The sequence below is a fragment of the Salvia hispanica genome, chromosome 2 (assembly GCF_023119035.1).
Source record: "Salvia hispanica cultivar TCC Black 2014 chromosome 2, UniMelb_Shisp_WGS_1.0, whole genome shotgun sequence".
Taxonomy (NCBI): domain Eukaryota; kingdom Viridiplantae; phylum Streptophyta; class Magnoliopsida; order Lamiales; family Lamiaceae; genus Salvia; species Salvia hispanica.
Window position 1 is genome coordinate 20,351,308 of NC_062966.1, and position 18,808 is coordinate 20,370,115.

At 37.0% G+C, this 18,808-nt stretch overlaps 3 protein-coding genes across 4 annotated transcripts; 1 reads left to right on the forward strand and 2 right to left on the reverse strand.

Moving 5' to 3' along the window:
- Positions 1–1,936: 1,936 nt before the first annotated feature.
- LOC125205831 lies at positions 1,937–4,093 on the reverse strand. The gene is made up of 8 exons (XM_048104982.1): positions 3,837–4,093; positions 3,668–3,761; positions 3,467–3,592; positions 3,227–3,385; positions 2,882–3,000; positions 2,625–2,816; positions 2,460–2,550; positions 1,937–2,160 (listed from the first exon to the last, which is right to left on the reverse strand). The coding sequence occupies exons 1-8, from the start codon at positions 3,983–3,985 to the stop codon at positions 2,089–2,091; spliced, it is 1,002 nt and encodes a 333-aa protein (XP_047960939.1). The 5' UTR covers positions 3,986–4,093; the 3' UTR covers positions 1,937–2,088.
- Positions 4,094–7,573: 3,480 nt separating this feature from the next.
- Positions 7,574–13,808, forward strand: LOC125205828 (mediator of RNA polymerase II transcription subunit 25). Its single transcript, XM_048104978.1, has 15 exons — positions 7,574–7,845; positions 8,299–8,329; positions 8,493–8,556; positions 8,711–8,841; positions 9,410–9,610; positions 9,693–9,758; positions 10,025–10,244; positions 10,557–10,627; positions 10,730–11,548; positions 11,798–11,851; positions 12,040–12,068; positions 12,231–12,299; positions 12,400–12,484; positions 12,639–12,725; positions 12,817–13,808. Exons 1-15 carry the CDS (start codon positions 7,748–7,750, stop codon positions 13,576–13,578), a joined length of 2,787 nt encoding a protein of 928 aa, XP_047960935.1. The 5' UTR covers positions 7,574–7,747; the 3' UTR covers positions 13,579–13,808.
- A 105-nt stretch (positions 13,809–13,913) lies between these two features.
- LOC125205836 (GDT1-like protein 4) lies at positions 13,914–16,553 on the reverse strand. Of its 2 annotated transcripts, none has more exons than XM_048104987.1 (13): positions 16,415–16,553; positions 16,261–16,329; positions 15,790–15,849; positions 15,664–15,711; positions 15,396–15,481; positions 15,236–15,272; positions 15,108–15,155; positions 14,866–14,940; positions 14,742–14,786; positions 14,584–14,645; positions 14,374–14,446; positions 14,202–14,286; positions 13,914–14,118 (listed from the first exon to the last, which is right to left on the reverse strand). In XM_048104987.1, the coding sequence occupies exons 1-12, from the start codon at positions 16,433–16,435 to the stop codon at positions 14,215–14,217; spliced, it is 696 nt and encodes a 231-aa protein (XP_047960944.1). In that variant the 5' UTR covers positions 16,436–16,553; the 3' UTR covers positions 13,914–14,118; positions 14,202–14,214. The 2 variants fall into 2 exon arrangements, with proteins under 2 accessions (XP_047960944.1, XP_047960943.1); XM_048104986.1 differs by having other exon boundaries at positions 14,197–14,286.
- Positions 16,554–18,808: the final 2,255 nt, after the last annotated feature.

Here is an 18,808-nt window from a genome sequence, read left to right on the forward strand (position 1 = left end):
ATTACTTGTGTTTACTCGAAAATATCACATCACATGAATAATTACTAGTAGAATATAAGTATACAAAATATCATGCAATTACTGTCAAACAAAATTCATTTCCCCCTAACTTTAATGTATTATCAGATCCAAAGATTTCTAAGTCAGATTCACACACCTTATCCAATATAATCCCAATATATTAAATTATTACTTGTTTGATTAGAATAAGTATAATGTGGTGGGGTTTTTACCTTAAAACGACCCTTGGGTATAAATTTGGCCAACTGTCTCTTGCATTCCGTAAAGGTACATATAAAATTCCTAAAAGACATTAATAGCAATCAAGATCCAATTTAAGGATGTCTACACAAAGCCATTTTTGGACATTTCTTGTTGAAGTTTGGTTTGACCTAACTTCATGTATTAGTGGCTTATCTCTTCTAAGTCAACATTTTTTATACGCACTTTTCTTCATCATTGCGCTAACCATATCCCTGAGATTCTTCTTACACACACACACTTTTATTTAATTATGTATTCAACCACGCTAATTGGATCCAGCTTCATGGTTGTTGATTCGTAAAATTTTATTAGGATTAATGAATATGTCCTAAAGAATATCCTAGAATAATTATATGCTAAATGTGGGTGTTAATCTTGTTTTCTTCTTCGTTTAAGATAATGCACTTTATGCAATATGCATACACCTAAAGTTGGCTGTCAATGCATATGTCATGACTGAGTCAATTAATATAGTGCATATTATATAATGAAATCTTATGTTTTCTGCATCTTAATTACCCCAATCATTGAAGTAATCGTTATACTCATATTACTTAATAAATTATGCCAAGCATATCCATGGTGTGATTCTTATTCACGTTAATACACATTTAGTGTGCGTATGTGTGTTTTAATTTACCAAGTTTGGCCTTTTGTACCTCCTACAGCCAAATTGATGGTGAACTGTTCGCAAACTATGTGCCAACTCATTTTGGTATGTAACGCATATATATCCTCGTAAATGCTACTCCATATTTGTTATTGGAAGTCACAAGTTTTAATTTAAAATTGGAATAGTACTTATATGTGAAAGGTAGAGAATCAAATTAGTCGAAAGTATTATTCATAAAGAATAATATGACTCATTTAATTAGAAATGGAACAAAAAAGTAAAACGTGAATATTTTTTATGGAAGATTCAAAATTAAAAAATATGACTCTTTATTGTGAACATGATATTATTAATATTCCGTGTCTTTACATTTACAAGACTCCCTTAATATGAAAATTTTAAAACCAATACAAGGCCCAGTCATACATATATGAGATATAAAAGAAACAAATTACAATTGTTTAGTGGAAATAAGAAATAGTATTATTGTCGTTATTATTCAATATATTTTTTGAGTTTTTATATTCAATTTTGAGTACACTGTTGGACATATTGTACGGCAAAAATTAAAAATTTAGTCTCATGTACTAACATTATTTGAAATTTACCCCCAAAAAAACTTATCTTTTATAGACAAAAAAATTGAGATCCAATCACTTGTGTTGAAAAGTTTTAAAAAATAAAAAGAATTTAGAACGCAGAAAAAAGTGTCCCTAAATTAAAGACAAATTAACTTAATTTCTTATTTATTAGGACGTTTCCATTTGCGTCCTCTAATTTTAGTTGGGACCCCAGTAATAAGGACGTTTTTTGCAGGGTTGGTATATTTTAAAATACAAATTAACCTCTTTAATTGTATTAAAAGTGTCCTTAACAGTTTTCTTATTTATTTTAGTGTTATTTCCTTTTTCATTTTTCCTATCTTCTTTTTTGAATTACACCCACAGACACTTAGGAAGTGTTTTTCCCCCTTTTAGAGTTGAAGTTTAGGAATCATTTGCCTCTACTTCACGTAATTATTGTATTACTTATAGTTTGTTCAATTAGTATACAGTGATATGATCATAAAAATAAAAGTAAAGTATTCTGAGAAAAATTGTGCATCACTTACACTCTGTTTTGTAATGCTATCAAGAACAATTGGTAACAGTTTTCTAAGTATTTTAGGGGTGGTGCAATTTGAACTTAGAAGTGTTGTTGGTGGATGCTGATCAAATTTCCAGTGGTACTCCAGGTTTAGGCTCTAGTACCTTGGCATCTGGTAGCTCTTTCATAAGAAGTTCCTGCATTGATATACATGAAAGAGAATAAGATTGCCCCAAGAGAAGAATAAAGATTTTTTTGACAATATATTGACAACCTAGACAGTTCCATTAGTTAGTGTGAAGTGTGAACTACTACAACTTTTGATTCTGAACTAACATGATGCACTAGCAACAGTGTTTATAAAAAAAAAAAAGGAGTATCTATTTTATCTTCTTCATATTGGAGTGCTCAATGACATTTATCTATGTGCATTCATAATTATAGCACTTGTTTCAAAAGAAAAGGATTTTTTGTTTAAAAGGAAGGAGAAGATAACCTTGAATGATTGAATAGTCCCTTCAGCCTTGATGATACTAGCAAGAGCCCCTTTGCTGTCAAGTTCGCCGTTCCTCATTGGGACGATATACCTACAATATAGAGAAAGAGATATCAATATCCACATTATGACATATGCTGTGTATATCAGCACAAAGGTGCATACTTTGCCTGCAGCAGCTTTGCAAGGCGAACTGCGTCTTCCTGGCCAGAAACCAGCAAGAAATATGGCAGAAGCTGCTTTATAACAGGTGTGATGACTATGTCAGCTCTCTCCTTCCCCACTGACTCCTCGTTGTAGACGCAGTGTGGTTCATAATACAATGTCACCTTGCCGCTGGGAGAGGTCACAAGGTAGCTGCACGACGTGTTGTTTGTAAATAAACGTGTGCAATAAAAGAGATTCTAGTGCTAAAAATATACCCATTCTCAGGCCGCTGCCAAGGAGGGCCTAAAACTGGGCCTGCAGTAGCACGGACTTTCACTGATGATCCGTCCTTCCCTTGGATCTCCGAGCCCTCACCGGGCTCTAGATACGTTACCTACCATTTTTACATCCCCAAAAAATCAGCATATGACAGTATATAGTGGACATAGTTGATACCATACACTTCACATAAATAAGACAACATTTCTCCAACAGTGCTGAATATCCTAGAATTGCACCTTCAAGAACACTAAATACACATAATCTCTTCCCTAAAACACCATTTTAATCCACATTCCAACTAAACTCAGACAATTGATATTGAACAAAACTGAACTCACATTAGAGAACAGAGGATCCAAGAGTTCTTTAGCATTAGGAGTTGAAACAACTCTGAGATTTGGCAGCTTCTGAGATAGGGGCTTGAGAGTTTTCATATGGCAGTGATCATCAAGGCTTTGTGTGATTAGTAAGCAATCGATTTCAGGAAGATCGTCGAGCTGCACTGATTAGCAACACCATCATTTATCAACTCACAAGCACAAGAAGCATTACCAAACATAAATCCCAAATGTTAATACCTTGAAGTTCTTGATGAATTTCTTAGCAGCATCATATAACCAAGGGATTCCAAAATCCAAGTTCCCCACCAAGATTGGATCAACCAATATTTTTACACCTCCCACCTCCCATATCCAACTATTCCCCTGATCCAAACCACAAACCTCCATCAGCCAACCAGAGAGATAGAGAGAGCCAATATCAAGAAACTCGAATCTCACCTCCAAATAAGTGAGTTTGAAAACATCAGTCTCTGAATTGTTAGATTCCATCGCTTTTTCTTCTGAAACTACAGCGCAAACCTTCTTATTTAACCTGTAATGTAACCAAATGAGCACAAATTCCACTCAATTTCGAACTTAGAATACACACACACACACACACACAAACCTTGGGTTTGAGATCTTGAGTGAATCAGAGTTGATTAGAAATGGAGTTTCTTGATGGGAGGCGAAGTGGGCTGTTGCAGATGGGTGCAAGGGTTTTCTAAAACATGGTTTGCAGGTGAAATAGTGCAGAGAATTGCACTGAGCAGCCATTTTCGCACTTGGATTCAAAATGGGATCTTTTCTTTCTGACCAATATTCAATTGAGTCTTCCTAGGTTTCTAATTAACAAAGTGAGAGTGAGTTCTTGATTTAAGGTTGTTAATCAAAGTAAGAATGTGAGAGTCCAACGCAGTTAACGGTTTAAAATGCAAATTGATTGGTGGCCCAGATGTTCCCAAGTGGCAGATAATTCAACCCCAAAATCAAACAAAAGTATGGGATTTTTTGTTTTCCAACCAGAGATTTCCAAATCTTTAGGAAAGACAAGACAAGATAGATTCTTGGAAACTCATAACTACCTTGAAAGTTAAAACTGTTTCTGTTACAAAACACTCTCCACATTTCCCCCAGAAATGAGATATGCACTGATTTTGGGACTTATTTACAATTTGAAAACTAGTGCTCTTTCCCATTTCTGGGATTGATAAGGTTTGAGACTTAAAATATTTACACCTATTGGAGAGGGAAATCATTTTTGTGCTCATACTTCCTCAGTGTAGCATCCAAAATCATCCACAGCCTGTCTAACAAGGCTTGACAAACAACTCTGATTGCACTGCCTATTTTATCCTTGTTCATAAGGAACTCCGCGGTGTATTGGCGGGATTTTCACTCGTGCAGCGCCTTTCAGCTCGTACTGTACTCCTTTATAGACAACAAAGATCATCACCTTAGTTAAATAGCCATTATCAACAAGGTCCAGAGAGAGATACTATCAATAGTTTCTCTTCAAGTGTGTGTAGTTTACAATGTGAAATTGAAGCCAGTTAGATGTGGTAATATACCATAAGGCGCGACAAAACATCCTTGGATTCTCTGGTTGTGGCTTGTAGCACTCCTTCAGCTTCAACCAGAAACTCTTTATAAACCCATGGTTCAGTTTAACCTTCCTAGCAGCTACAGCATTTTTTTTTTTTTCAAATACAAGTTGTATCTTAACAAATCATATCTAGCAAAGTAAGAGGCTGACCTTCGCCTCTGCCAAGCAAACGAGGCTCATGACACCAGACACGTGCGGTTGAGCTTCAGGCGGCCTATCTTCAGCCCAGCTCGAAGGAACAAGAACTTCTTGAGTTAAGTAGTCATAAGCCATAACACCTGCGCTTGCTCAAGAATCTGATGTCATGATCAGAAACAATCAGGACTAATATTCAAGTTTATCACTCATCAAGAATTTGAGGTCTGAAATCCAACTTTTGATGATTCTTGAATTTTATATTGCAATGGCCTGTGTGACATTGCTGCTATTCTTCGATTTCTCTACGCTTTGTGCTTGAGCCCTTTCAGCTGTTCAAGTGCACCAGAATGGCTGAATCGTGTGCCAAAAGCACAATCTAGCATTTTCAAGCATGAAGAAATCTGTCATCTGACTACTCTACATAGCATTAGCACAACAACTTAACAAGATTGGTTTTCCTTCTCAGCTTCTCTTCGCATTTTCTGAAAATCATAGTATATAGGTCGCAGATAGAACAGGTTTTGGAAATGATCACCAATATTTGAAGATGAAATTAATATCGTTACTTACACATAACATGTCAAAGCAACTTTGCAGAGCTACAACTCGAGAAAAGAATGAAAAACACAAAACAAAAGCGTGTAAGATACGGTTTGTCTTCAACTTCGTAAGATCAGAAAAGTTATCATCTTTGCCAAATCGCATTCTCAAGATTCCTCAAAAAAAAAAACCAAAAGATCCACTAAAGATATACTCAGATATATCTCACATAAGGAACAATGTTGCTTTTCTCTTTCTCCCTCCCTCCTCTCTCCTCTCTCTCAAGTTTCAATGGCTTTACCTTTACTAGGTGATGACAAAATTTTCTGACAATAAAACCTAAAGTTTCCCTAAATCTACCGTCTATATGATGTTCAAGATTCCAAGCGCTTTTGAAGTAGTCTCGTATCAGTGATATCTTGATTTTGTGTTAACATTGTCATGTCTCAAGTTGGCCTTTTTATTCTCCCGTTTCTAGTCTTTCTAATAAATGATAAATTTAAGGATACGAGTCTCGGTGATTTTTCATAATTTGAGATCAATTTTCAAACCAAGAGTTTCTTAATTTTTTCTCTCTTTCTTATTATTTTTCTAACAAAATATGATTAAATCGAACTACCCAACGTAAGATTTGAAACCCTAATTCTGAAATTTCCACCATCGCAGCCTCCACCCTCCTTTCCCCACCCCTCGTCGTAGAATTTTCAAAATAAGAGTTTTTTTTTTCTCTTTCTTATTATTTCAATTACGAAATATATGGATGGACCAAACTATCCCACATAAGATTTGAAACCCTAATTCTGAAACTTCCACCTTCGCCGCCTCCACCCTCCTTTCCCTATCTCTCGTCACATAATTTTTTCTTTTTGATTTTTTTTCTCTTTTTGTTCTCTCTTTCTTATTTTGAAACCAAACTATATGAATGGACCAAACTACCCCACATAAGATTTGAAACCCTAATTCTGAAACTTCAACCTTCGCCGCCTCCACCCTCCTTTTCCCACCTCTCGTCGCAGAATTTTCAGAATAAGAGTTTTTTTTTAAATTTTTTTCTTTCAGTTTCTTATTATTTCTCTTACAAAATATATGAATGGTCCAAAATACCCCATGTAAAATTTGAAACCCTGATTCTGAAACTTCCACTCGCTGCCTATACCCTCCTTTCTCCACCCCTCGTCGCCTCCTCCCGCCTCTTCCTCTTACTCCACGTCCGTTTCCGCTGGCTCTTCCTCATTGCTCTATTTGTATTATGATTATATCTTTTTGGGTAGGAAACCTCCAATTTGTCATGTTTTAATTAATGTAGATTCAACGTGAAAATTTAAATTTATACTATAACGAACAAAATGCGTGGATTTAATTTCAGAATCAAGAATTGGAGTTTCAAATTTTATGCGGGTTAGTTTGGTCCGTTCATATATTTTATGAGGGAAATAATGAGGGAAAGAGGAGGAAAAATAAGAGAGAAGGCAAAAAAAAAATAAAAATTCTTACTCTCTTTCATCCAAAAAAATCATCAAATTGAGACCCTTAGAAATTTCTCGTAATAAACCGGTTTATCTAACATAGTTTGTTCGATATATAAATCTAGAGAAGAGCATTTGAGTTTCAGTTCGATTTTTAATCCAAATCGAATCGAATCTGAAAAATCGAAAATGGACATCAAAAAATGTAAGTAAAGCAGGGGAAAGAAACTTTCCACTTTTAGAAATGGCCAAATGAGACTATTTTTCGTGGACAGATGAAATATTTTTAAAATTGAACCTAGCCGAACTGAAAAACTGATAATTTGATTTTCTGTAGGTTTAATCAAATCAAAACCAACACTCGGATTAAACAACATTGAATATCAATTTTTAATTAATTGAATTCGTTAAGGATAAACTAGTCATTCACGTATGTAATCACACAAAGTAAGTGAATCACTTCTACTAATTTCATGTAAAAATATTAATTAGTTGTTGCATGATTAAGAGGCAATGCATAATAAAATTAATTTCCTTTCATTAATTAATTCCTTAGGGATTTAGAAATATACACTTGGAAAGGGTTCTTAAAACGGAAAGGGTGTAAAAAGTGTATTTTTCGAATCGCAAAATTGTTACTACTTCAAATTAAACCCTTATTAAAAACTTGAGAAATCTATTGAAGAGCGCCCAAATCAATCAATTTGCTTCTCAGACGAGGGAAGAGGAAACCAAGTATTCAATCTGCTGGAAAAGGCCGGCGATTGATTGGGGAATTCCGTCGAACACATGGTGGTGAAGCAGTTGATCATAGCCGTCGAAGGCACGGCCGCCATTGGGCCCTTCTGGATGACTATCGTGTCCGATTACTTGGACAAGATAATTCGGTAAATTCACGAACTCGAACTGCACTACGTGTTTTCTGTCCCTGTGTGTGTGCGTGCGTCGATTGATTATGATTTTGTGTCTTCGAATTGCTGGCTTGCTTAGTGAAAAGATTAGATTTTTAATAGAGTTATGTGATCCACTACCAGTAGTCTATATGATGGGCGAAATTTGATGTTATGCTTGGGCAACTTGGACCAAAGCAAAAAAAAAATCATAACCTTTTCAATTTTAATTGGGGAGAGAATTATAACTTCAGTCCGGTGTGTGCGAGTGTTTTCCCTCGTTTCTGCGATGCTGATCTAAACATTTCTTGAATGGACTGTTGAGATTGTATTTGCACTGTTATTTTTGTGAAAAAAATGATCTTTTTGCCGTATGTATTAGACTGAGCTTTTGCAGTTTTCCCCTTAAATCCTTTATGTTCTATTGGCTCATCTTCTAAAACTTTGCAGATGTTTCTGTGCGAACGATTCGGTGGGCCAGGTATGCATACACTACACATTTCATATTTTACTGAAGTAAATAAAAATTTGTATTAGGACAGGATTCGGTGTTTGCAGGGTTTTTTTTTTCATGTATGTACTTATATATATGTAGAACTCTTTGAATTTCCATCAGCTTTATTGTTGAATCTTATTGTTTTCAGAAGCCATCAACCCCCCAAGTGGAGCTATCACTGGTTGTGTTCAATGCGCATGGCCCATACAGTGGTGTGTATTTTGTGTTCGAATACCTTCTCCATTTTTTGTTAGACATATTTGAAAAGAAATTCTACTCCAATTCGATGTCTTAGTAAGATTAGCTTCTGGTATATATAGCTTATAGGCACTTCATCTTCTCTTACCATCATTGTTTGTCGTTCAGCTTGCCTCGTACAGCGGAGTGGTTGGACTAGAGACATGGACTTGTTGTTTCACTGGCTCTCGGCCATACCGTTTGCAGGTGGTGGTTTCAATGATGCTGCAATTGCTGAAGGGCTAGCTGAAGCTTTAATGGTATCTGGATGTGTAATTTAGAAGCATATTTTCTTCCAATTTTTTTACTGGGTATCTGCTGATTTTGGTGTTGGTAACACAAAGTATGCAAGTTATGATTGGTCGTGTTGTTTTGGTACAAAAGACCATGTTTGGCCTCATTTTTACCCCGGAATTTCCTCTAAAGTCTAAACTGCAAATCGATCATAATATGTTCCATTACGCTTGTTGATAATTGAGGGTTATATGCCATTACCATTACATTTTACAATAAGCCAAAATCTGACTAGTATGTTGTTAGTGTTACTAAGTTTCTGCATAATGGTCCGAGAATAATGTTTCTAATGTTGCCAAGTGTACTATACGGGAATATCAAAGGATTGCAGTCAACCATGTAGTTTGTATCTCTTAGCATTTGTACAATAACTTCAAGAAAATGGTTACTAAAATAATTAAGGTTATTTGGCTTTTGGAAGAAAAATTGAAGAATGAGTTCCAGACTACTTGAAAATTTTCACTTTTTTCCGTACATGGTAACTACTTTTGCTTCATTGTGTGGTATATTACTATTTTTTGTTGCATTCACCAGATGTTCTCAGCCTCAACTGGAAACCAAAATCAAAATACAGAGTCACAAAGACATTGTATTCTAGTTGCTGCTAGCAACCCTTACCCATTGCCAACACCTGTATATCGGCCACAATCCCAGCATAAAGAGCAGAGTGACAATGAAACACCAGCAGATAATCGTCTATCTGATGCAGAAGCAATAGCAAAATCATTTGCTCAGGTACTACCAAGAATTTCTTCTACCTCAAGAATAAATAACATTCCTTATTGCTAGGCATCTCATCAGCATTTGTCTCCTGCAGTGCGCTATCTCTCTGTCTGTTATCTGTCCAAAGAAGTTACCCAAACTTGGAGATATCTACAACGCGGTACATTTTCCTGCGTCCCTAAAGCTCATATTTTTCATTGTACTGCGTTATTTACAAACTTGTCTGGGCTCAAGTATATCATGCTCTGTGGTCTTACTCTAAATTCATTAGAGTTGCTTTTGCTTTGCTTTTGTAATGATTTAATGGTTGTGCAGTTTACTTGTTCCACCCGACCTTGAGTTGAACTTTGAGGAATCTTTCAGCTTTCATTTGATCTTTCACATTGCTGTTGACTATGCTTATTTCATTATCAATGTGTTAATCAGGGGAAGAGCAATCCACGAGCCACAGATCCACATCCAGATAGTGTTAAAAATCCTCATTTCCTTGTCCTCATCTCAGATAATTTTATGGAGGCCCGTGCTGCTTTAAGTAGATCCGGAATGTTAAATATGCCATCAAATCAAAACCCTGTGAAGATGGATGTGACGCCTGCTGGTCCTGCTCCTCCGATTTCCGGACAACCTCTGGCATCTGCTCCATTAGGTGGCCTTGCATACTGAACTTAGTTCTTTTCCTATTAAATCCATGCTTTGATTTTTAAGATAACATGATGCAAAGCCTTTGAGAAGTAAATATCAGGTCAAAAAAATTCTCTCCCTTGCTAGGTGGATAGGTTAATAATCACACTCTATGATCTATCTATTTATTTGATCTTGATCAACATATTATCTAAGATGCCTAGAGTAAGGTTATTTACTATCCACTTTTTATTTATGTTAGTCGTTAGATGAGTTCTACTGTGATGCTTAGTAAATATAAAATCTTTTTTGCTTATGCTGTACACTTTTGCTTCAGCAAACGGATCTGTCATGAGTCGCCAACCAATATCTACTGGTAAAAATATGCCTCCTGCAACTGTAAAAGTGGTAAGATTTGGGTTATATTTTTTTTTCCTGGAGTTATTGTTGAGATGCCTTATTGCTCCACACCTACCATCTATTTCATAATCTCGCCTCCTAATTTGTTAGGAACCCACCACTGTGCCCTCTGCAACCGGGCCTGCATTTCCACAAATTTCATCTGTCGCTAGGCCTGCTTCTCAAGCTGTTGCAAGCTTACAAACTTCTTCACCAATATCAACGTCACAGGAAATGATTCCGAACAATGAAAATGCTCAAGATATGAAACCTGTTGTGAACAATATGGCGCCCACCTTGCGTCCAGTTGGTGGTGCAGCAGCAAATGTGAGAATTTTGAATGACGTGGCACAAGCACGTCAAGTACTAGCTAGTGGAGCCTCTATTGGACTTTCTTCTATGGGCGGTACACCTATGCTGTCAAATATGATGTCCAGTGGAATGACCACTTCAGTGCCTCCTGCTCAAACTGTAATGTCGTCAGGTTCATCAGTTGTTGCAACAGTTACTGGATCATTGCCAATACCAGCAACTGCCCAGGTTGCTCCAAACTCAGGTTCTGCGCCATTTACTTCAACAGCTGCCACCGTGCCTGGAAATTCTAGCCTTGGCATGTCTCAACCTTTGAGTAATATCCAAGCAAGCGTTAGTATGGGTCAAACACTCCCTAGCATGAGCAGAGGAAATCTCCCCACCACACAAATGGTACAGACAGGAACGGGTATGAATCAGAACATGATGAGTGGTGGCGTTACATCTGGTATGTCTTCTGCAAATGGCAGCATGATGCCTACTCCAGGAATGTCCCAGCCGATGCAACCAGGAATGCAGCCCGTTGGTGTGAACGGTGCTGCGGTAAATATGCCCATGAATCAGCAGACTTCAAGTGCACTGCCGTCAGCACAATCAAAATATATTAAAGTCTGGGAGGTAACTGATTCTGTTCTCACTTTTGTTGGTATGTAGGCTTCAGTAACTAAACACACAAATTTACCAGTTTTTTATCCACATGTTACTCTGACTCGTTACTGAAATTTTCTGGGTTTTTTGCTTGAAATCTATGTATGATTTAGCTTGCGGAAAATAAAGAACAAACGGCATGCAGAATATATAATTGAGCCCCCTATTACAATAGTGTGATCATATTCATCCTCTAAAATTTTTCTTCATGGTTTACAGGGAAACTTATCAGGACAGCGTCAAGGCCAGCCTGTTTTCATTACTAGACTAGAGGTAAGCCCTTACAAGTCAAAATCTGTAGTACTTGATAATTATACTGAAATGTTGAGTCTATAAAACCTTCCATTCTACTATTTATATTATGTCTATTGCATATGGTTCTATTAATCTTTTATGTATTTTCTTCTCCATGCATATCATTTTACTTCTTCATGTTCTTATATTCAGTTTGTTGGTGTCAGGGATACAGGAATGCTTCAGCTTCTGAGACGTAAGACAAATTTCTTCAATGCTCTACTTGCATTTTTATGTTGCAGTTCTGATTGACTTATGAGAATGATTTCTCACTTAATCAGTGGCTATATGTGCTTGTCGTCAACTGATCCACATCTTATGGACTGTATTTATTTATTGGCATTTATTCTCCTTGCAGGCTTGCTTCAAATTGGCCTCCGACAATGCAGATAGTTCGCCTGATATCCCAGGACCATATGAATAACAAGTAATGTCCCCTTAGAAAGCACTCCTTTTGTTCACATGTCTGATGCATGCTATATTTGTAGTTGCTTACTTAAGTGTAAATTTATTGGTATTTATGCTAGGCAATACGTCGGAAAGGCCGATTTTCTTGTTTTTCGTGCAATGGATCAGCATGGATTTCTTGGTCAGCTTCAAGAAAAGAAACTTGTAAGTCATCAGTGTTACTAACCATGGACTTCGTTTAAACTACAGTTACTCATCATTGTCATTGGTCAAACTTTATTTGATCAAACTGCAAATTGCTGTTGTTTTGTTTTGTTTTGAATGCAATTCTCATTTCTCAGTTGCATGGAATTCTTAGTGTGCAGTAATACAGTTACCATCCCAGACACTGTTGCTTTCGGTTTCCGACAAAGCATACCGCCTGATTGGAATGCTTTTCCCTGGGGTAAGAAACATTGCTCTGTTTCCAGTTAATTAGCAGTTTATCCTCATATTTTCTCTCTCGACCTGACCATTATCCTGCCTCGTCTCTCCAGGATATGGTTGTCTTTAAACCTCAAATACCCAATCCTCAGCAACAACAGCAGCACCAGCATCTACAACAGCAGCAACCGCTCCAACAGATGCAGCAGCAGCAGCAGCAACAACCGCTCCAACAAATGCAACAGCAGCAGCAACCGCTCCAACAGATGCAACAGCAGCAGCAACCGCTCCAACAGATGCAACAGCAGCAGCAACCGCTCCAACAGATGCAGCAGCAGCAACCGCTCCAACAGATGCAGCAGCAGCCAGCACTTCAGCAGATGCAGCAGCAGCCAGTCCAGCAAATGCAGCAGCAGCCGGTCCAGCAAATGCAGCAGCAGCAACCACTCCAACAAATGCAGCAGCAACCGGTCCAGCAAATGCAGCAGCAGCAGCAGCAACCGGTCCAGCAAATGCAGCAGCAACAGCAACCAGTTCAGCAAATGCAGCAGCAATCGCTCCAGCAGATGCAGCAGCAGCAACCACAATTGCAGCAACAGCAGCCCCTCGGGCAGATGCAGCAGCAACGACCCCTCATGGCGCATCAGCAACAACAACAGCCTCCTATGCAGCCGCTTCAGCAACAGCAGCAGCCAATGTCCCAGCTGCAACAGCAGCAGATCCCTCAAATGCAACAACAGCCACAGCAACAGATGGTTGGTACTGGTATGAATCAAACGTATATGCAAGGTCCCGGGCGATCCCAGTTACTATCCCAAGGACAGGTTTCGTCACAAGGAGCTCCGAACATGCCTGGAGGAAACTTCATGAGTTGACAACGTTTTCATACTTGCTATTAACTTATGTCAGACTCGTGTCTTGGTAGCTCTTCATTTAGCTTCATCTGTTTATACAGAAATTACATATTTTACTGACTTACTGCAGCTGATGCTTTCAACTGGTAGGCAATCTGGCGTAGATGTTTTGTTTTGCATTTGTCTTCTTGATCTTATAAAATGATATTGGTTTGTGGTCAAGTCAACATTAAAGAATTGCTTTTGTAGTCTGTGGTTGGATGATATCAAACTGACAGAAAGTTCAGGTTTCAAATTGTTTGTTAAAATTAAACCGAGCTGAAATGTGTTCGATATGGTTTGGTGTTTTCTAAAAATAACAATAAGAAAGGACAGGGTATATATTTATTTGTCACCATAAACAACACAGGAACTATCTACATGAAATTTGACCAGCTTACTACATTCTATATCAACATTGCTGTAGTTGATCATATAAATTGGAGGTACAACAAATACATCATACATGCATTAATTTCTCATCTATTTTCCTTAGGAATGTGAGATCTTCAGTTTCAACAGCTGCAAGAGAGTTTACCAGAGAAAGCCTAAGTTGGGAGTAGTGTTATTTTTTTGAGAAAAAGAAGAGTAGAAATGAACCTTACGATGGTTGCAGTGTCACGACTCAACCGTGGAAAGGAAGGATTGCATACCAAAAATTATGAAAACAATACCTCCGGAGAGTGCAACCTGTATAATAAATTAATACAAACTAGGTCTGTCTTTGTCCTCGAAGAAATGGCAAAGGCAAAGGAATACACAGATGGGGAAGCTTACTATTTTCTCCGATATCTGAGTTGCTAGACTCTTCCCTCCGAAGACAGCAGCCATGGTACACAAAGCTTGTCCACTGAGACAAGAGAAAGCAGAAACATGATTTGATATATTGCTAAGTTTTACTTGGTCATGTATGCAATAACTTGCATCTGTAACAAAGGATGTGGAAAGCAGATACATTCGCATCTACTTGAAAATAAATTATCTTACAGGATTCCACCAAGAACTACACCAAGAGGATTCTCTTCAGCAGCCAAGCCAATTGTAGCAAGCTGCAAAATTTTGCTACTTGTTGCTAAATGAAAAAGAAGAAGCACTATAATGCTGACTGACGCAAAAAAGACGTAAATGTATATATATGTGCTTGCCTGACTCTTATCCCCCCATTCCCCAAAGAAAGTAATGGAGAAGGCCTGCATGGAAGGAAATTAAATAATTTGGCGAACAAATACGCGCTAGTTAGTTGCTCGATGAGAGATAGGGAGGGGGCACCTTCAGTAAAATAGGGGAGAAGAACTGAGTAAGGAAAGGCCGATGCTTCTTTTTCAGGCCATCATCATCATCAACCTGGACTAGCAAGAAAACGATGTTAGAAGTTAACTGCCGAATCCATAATTTGCAAGTCGAATTGTATGATGTGAAACTGCAGCAATGCACCATTTCATCAATCATAAAAGATTTCACTTGTTTTAACAGATTTATGGATCATGCAAAAGACTGATATTGAACATCACCTTGATACTCTCTTTGGCTTCTCTACTGTTACATGTTATATCAGCATTCTACACAAACACAAAAGGTGAAACAGCAATTTTTCAAAACAATTCAACACAAAGTCCCAAAACACTGAAAAAAGACAAACCAGTTCTTTTTCAACTGTAGCCAATTCTTCAGCCTCCCTATTTTGGAATGTGAGAGAGTATCAAACAGATTTACACTTACAAAAGAATTAGCCAAAAGAAGTGTTTTATGGCAAACATAAGAAATTAAAGGGATCATAAAAAGGACAACAGATTCACAACCCATCCTTAAAAGCATCCCGCAGCGACCACAGGCCAAAACTGAGAAATAGTATTGTTGTGATGTGATGAGTCCACTTGCGTGAAAGCTGCATATAATGAATGATCACACATGACTGTATGTAGAATGGTTGCGGAATACTCTAAACAAATGAAGAAATGGTTTATCCTTGCTACCGATTATATGCATTTGTGATTACTAATGGTCTGTTTATAACTTTATATACAGTCAGGCTCAGCATCCCTCGAGAGGAGGGTGATCGGAACTTACCAGATTAGGAGCAGCCCAGCCTACAACAGCTGACAGTATTGTCATGACCTGTAAATGACACATATTTGCTGAAGTCAGCTAAAGGGCATGGAAATCTGCAATCGAAGAAGAGACTAGAGATCTTACTATCAAAGCTCCAAGGCAACCTGACAGCACATGCCTTCTCGGATAACGCATTGCCAATATCTGAAATAGGTATATCCATAATGTAAGTGAATCCCCTTTTTTAATAGTACATCACGACTACAATTTAAATAATAACATCATTCAACAAGCAGCAGAAACGCGAAGGATTCAAGCTGGCTTTCATCCTCAGTAATCTTACTTGAAAATGGACTCGAATTATATTCAAAGTTCTCATAAACTTACTTCATATATGAACATGGGATAACATAGTTCCACTTCCATTAGCCATTAATCAACTAGGGAAAAAGAAAAAGTTACTGATACAATTTTTGTAACCAGAATTATTTCCATATCTTTAGTATGTCATCTTACTATACTTGGCTAGAATTTTCAAAGTTGGATAAAAGTTGATAGCTAGGGGATTACAAGAAAAAGAAGTTCAAATATTCAATATATATGTATATAACTCACAGCAGCTGCAAAAAAGGTCTTGTCACCAATTTCTGATAGCACTGTCATTGCCAACGACTTGGTAAAGCCCTGTTAGATGAAATAACACACACAAATCAGTCATAATCAAACTGAAAACACCATGAACAACAACTGATTCTGCGAGGAATATTACTTGAGAAACAGAAGGCCTCATTTCTTAGAGGGTGAAAGGAAACTCAGATATATATTCGGAGAGATCAATGAACTGTTTGTTTACTGCTGTTTTTGTTGCATAGTTATACTAGTATTAGATTACAGATTACACAGTGACAGTGAGAGATTGCATAGTGATTAGTGGATGAGGTATAATATGGTGATAATGCTCGAATATATGCCATTAGAGATGCTTTACTTCCCCACATCATCAATATTATTATTACCAAGGAATATATAACAGTGCTGTCAATTTTTTAAATTTTTTTATTCATGTACTGAAGTTATACATAGAAGTGCTAAGATTACATAGACATATATGTGTGTGTGTGCGTGCATGCAAAATTAAAATAATTCAAAAACACAAAAAATGGATAGTCCGAGATCATGCCCGGTTCATTTTACCGGGTCAAATCGGACTGCAAGGCTTATGGGCCTAAAAATACAAAATTTGATCAATGCTTGTTTTGGGCCTTAAGGAATTATCACCAACCCAATGAGTATTGTTTGCTTGCTAATTAATGTTGATTCATATTTGTTCCAATTTATATTCAATTTATGCGAGCACCATCCGTGTATCTTTCTCGTTTAGCCAGTGTCCGCATTAGTTTTTCATTTTATCTATTTAATTTCACAAATTACTTATAAGTTAAAAATCAAAACTAATTCGTTTGTACTAAACAAAAAACAGCACTCAAAGTTGGCGTTCACGTCAAAACATTTTTCTCATAGATATAACGTATCTAATGTATACATTTAACTCAAATCTCTAGAGAAACATGCGATCTTCTATAAAATCTCACTTTACACTTTTAATTCTTCATATGTGGTTGTACTAACCAAAAAATATTAATTGAATGGAGACAAATTAGTCTCGTGTATACAACAAAAATTTTACGATTGTATACGTCAGATAAGAGACAAAACTCTGTTGTAGATACATAAACGGTCATAAGATAAGATATCGACCTATTCATTTTTTTTCTCTATTCTTTTGTCTTTGATTTATTTATTTTTCATAACAAGCAATACGTGTGTGGGAATTAAATACGTTCCAAAAAAAAAAAAAAAGAATTAAATACGTTCCAACGACTATTGATTATATATTTATTGAACTTAATTGTATATTCCATTTACTTTCATTTGATCGAAATTTCAAAATTTCTTTTTTACGAATATTATAAAAATTTATCTAATCATAATAATTGTGAAAGTCAAATCGTATATAGGAACAGCACGCTTTTAAAGTCTCGTGAGCAAGGCATGTATCATAAATTTTGTCCCACCTAAACTTTTTAATGCTCCCATCAATTCCCTTGTATAATTTTAGAATATTAAATTTGGATAATCATGATTGTACATACCACGAAAATAAATGTAGCACCCCTTGATTTGAGAGTATAATATTGGTTGTGTACTTGTGCGGGTATTTTTTTTACACTAATTTTATACACACCTCAAAACATTGATATGCGAATTTCTCAATCATAAAATAATGTAAATCTTCAACAACGAGATCTACAAGTTTCCAAAGAAATGTGGTAGGTCAATTGTTTGACTAATCAACGATGATCAATTTCCTTGCAACAATGATAAGTGCAAACCCAAAAAGTTGATACAATTATGGGTAGTTCACCTATTTAAACTCATTTGGTCCACCATTTTGCCATCCCACGGCAAACCAAATCAAAGACATTGAAAAAGTGGTAGTGTGATTGAAAAAGTAAATTATGACCCCATATATGTACGGTGTGGACAAATTATTGTGTACTATAAGAAAAAATTAAAAAAATTATTCACTAGCTTTATATGGACTTATAGTCATTAGTCGATGCTTTTCAATTTTATTGAAGAGCAGTTCACGTTACAATGGATAAAACAAGTTTGTTTATGATTCGTAGATCCCAGTAAACGTAAATTAATGTCTATTAATACTAATGCATAAGTAAATATTACTCCGCCGCATCCTTGTAGCAAAAAGGTGATGCGGTCACCCTGGCCGCTCCCACACCCTGGCCCGACAGTTTGTGAGGGGGTTCAATCAGGGTACACAGCGGCCCGTTAGAGAGGAGGCCTTCAACCCACTGTCCTGACAGGAGCCCATCTCCCAGGGCCTCACACTTATTCCTGAGAGATGGAAGCTCCCACACGCCAGTAGTGGGATTCGAACCCAGCTCCTTGTAGCAATATCTGTTCCCCGGAATTAACTGCGCTAAGCCCCTGCGGACACTCCGCCGCATCCTAGTTTATGTGAGAGCGAAGTAGAGAAATTTTGCACATTTTGTATCGACATAAATTAGGTTAGTTGAATTATTTAAAGAAAAAAGGCTATTAAAAAAAGCAGAAAAGAAAAAGATAAAGCAGCCATCTCGTG

What these genes read in the sequence shown, in the direction of transcription:
- LOC125205836 (XM_048104987.1), bottom strand. Translation starts at nt 16,435, where the DNA reads ATGAGGCCTTCTGTTTCTCAA. An exon ending in GCTGGGCTGCTCCTAATCTG is followed by an intron (nt 15,482 to 15,663) that starts GTAAGTTCCGAT and finishes CATTATATGCAG; the next exon opens with CTTTCACGCAAGTGGACTCA. An exon ending in CGGGATGCTTTTAAGGATGG is followed by an intron (nt 15,273 to 15,395) that starts GTTGTGAATCTG and finishes ATTCCAAAATAG; the next exon opens with GGAGGCTGAAGAATTGGCTA.
- LOC125205831 (XM_048104982.1), bottom strand. Translation starts at nt 3,985, where the DNA reads ATGGCTGCTCAGTGCAATTCTCTGCACTATTTCACCTGCAAACCATGT. An exon ending in TCAAACTCACTTATTTGGAG is followed by an intron (nt 3,593 to 3,667) that starts GTGAGATTCGAG and finishes GGTTTGGATCAG; the next exon opens with GGGAATAGTTGGATATGGGA. An exon ending in GGACTATTCAATCATTCAAG is followed by an intron (nt 2,161 to 2,459) that starts GTTATCTTCTCC and finishes ATATCAATGCAG; the next exon opens with GAACTTCTTATGAAAGAGCT.
- LOC125205828 (XM_048104978.1), top strand. Translation starts at nt 7,748, where the DNA reads ATGGTGGTGAAGCAGTTGATCATAGCCGTCGAAGGCACGGCCGCCATT. An exon ending in CGAACGATTCGGTGGGCCAG is followed by an intron (nt 8,330 to 8,492) that starts GTATGCATACAC and finishes TATTGTTTTCAG; the next exon opens with AAGCCATCAACCCCCCAAGT. An exon ending in GGCTAGCTGAAGCTTTAATG is followed by an intron (nt 8,842 to 9,409) that starts GTATCTGGATGT and finishes TGCATTCACCAG; the next exon opens with ATGTTCTCAGCCTCAACTGG.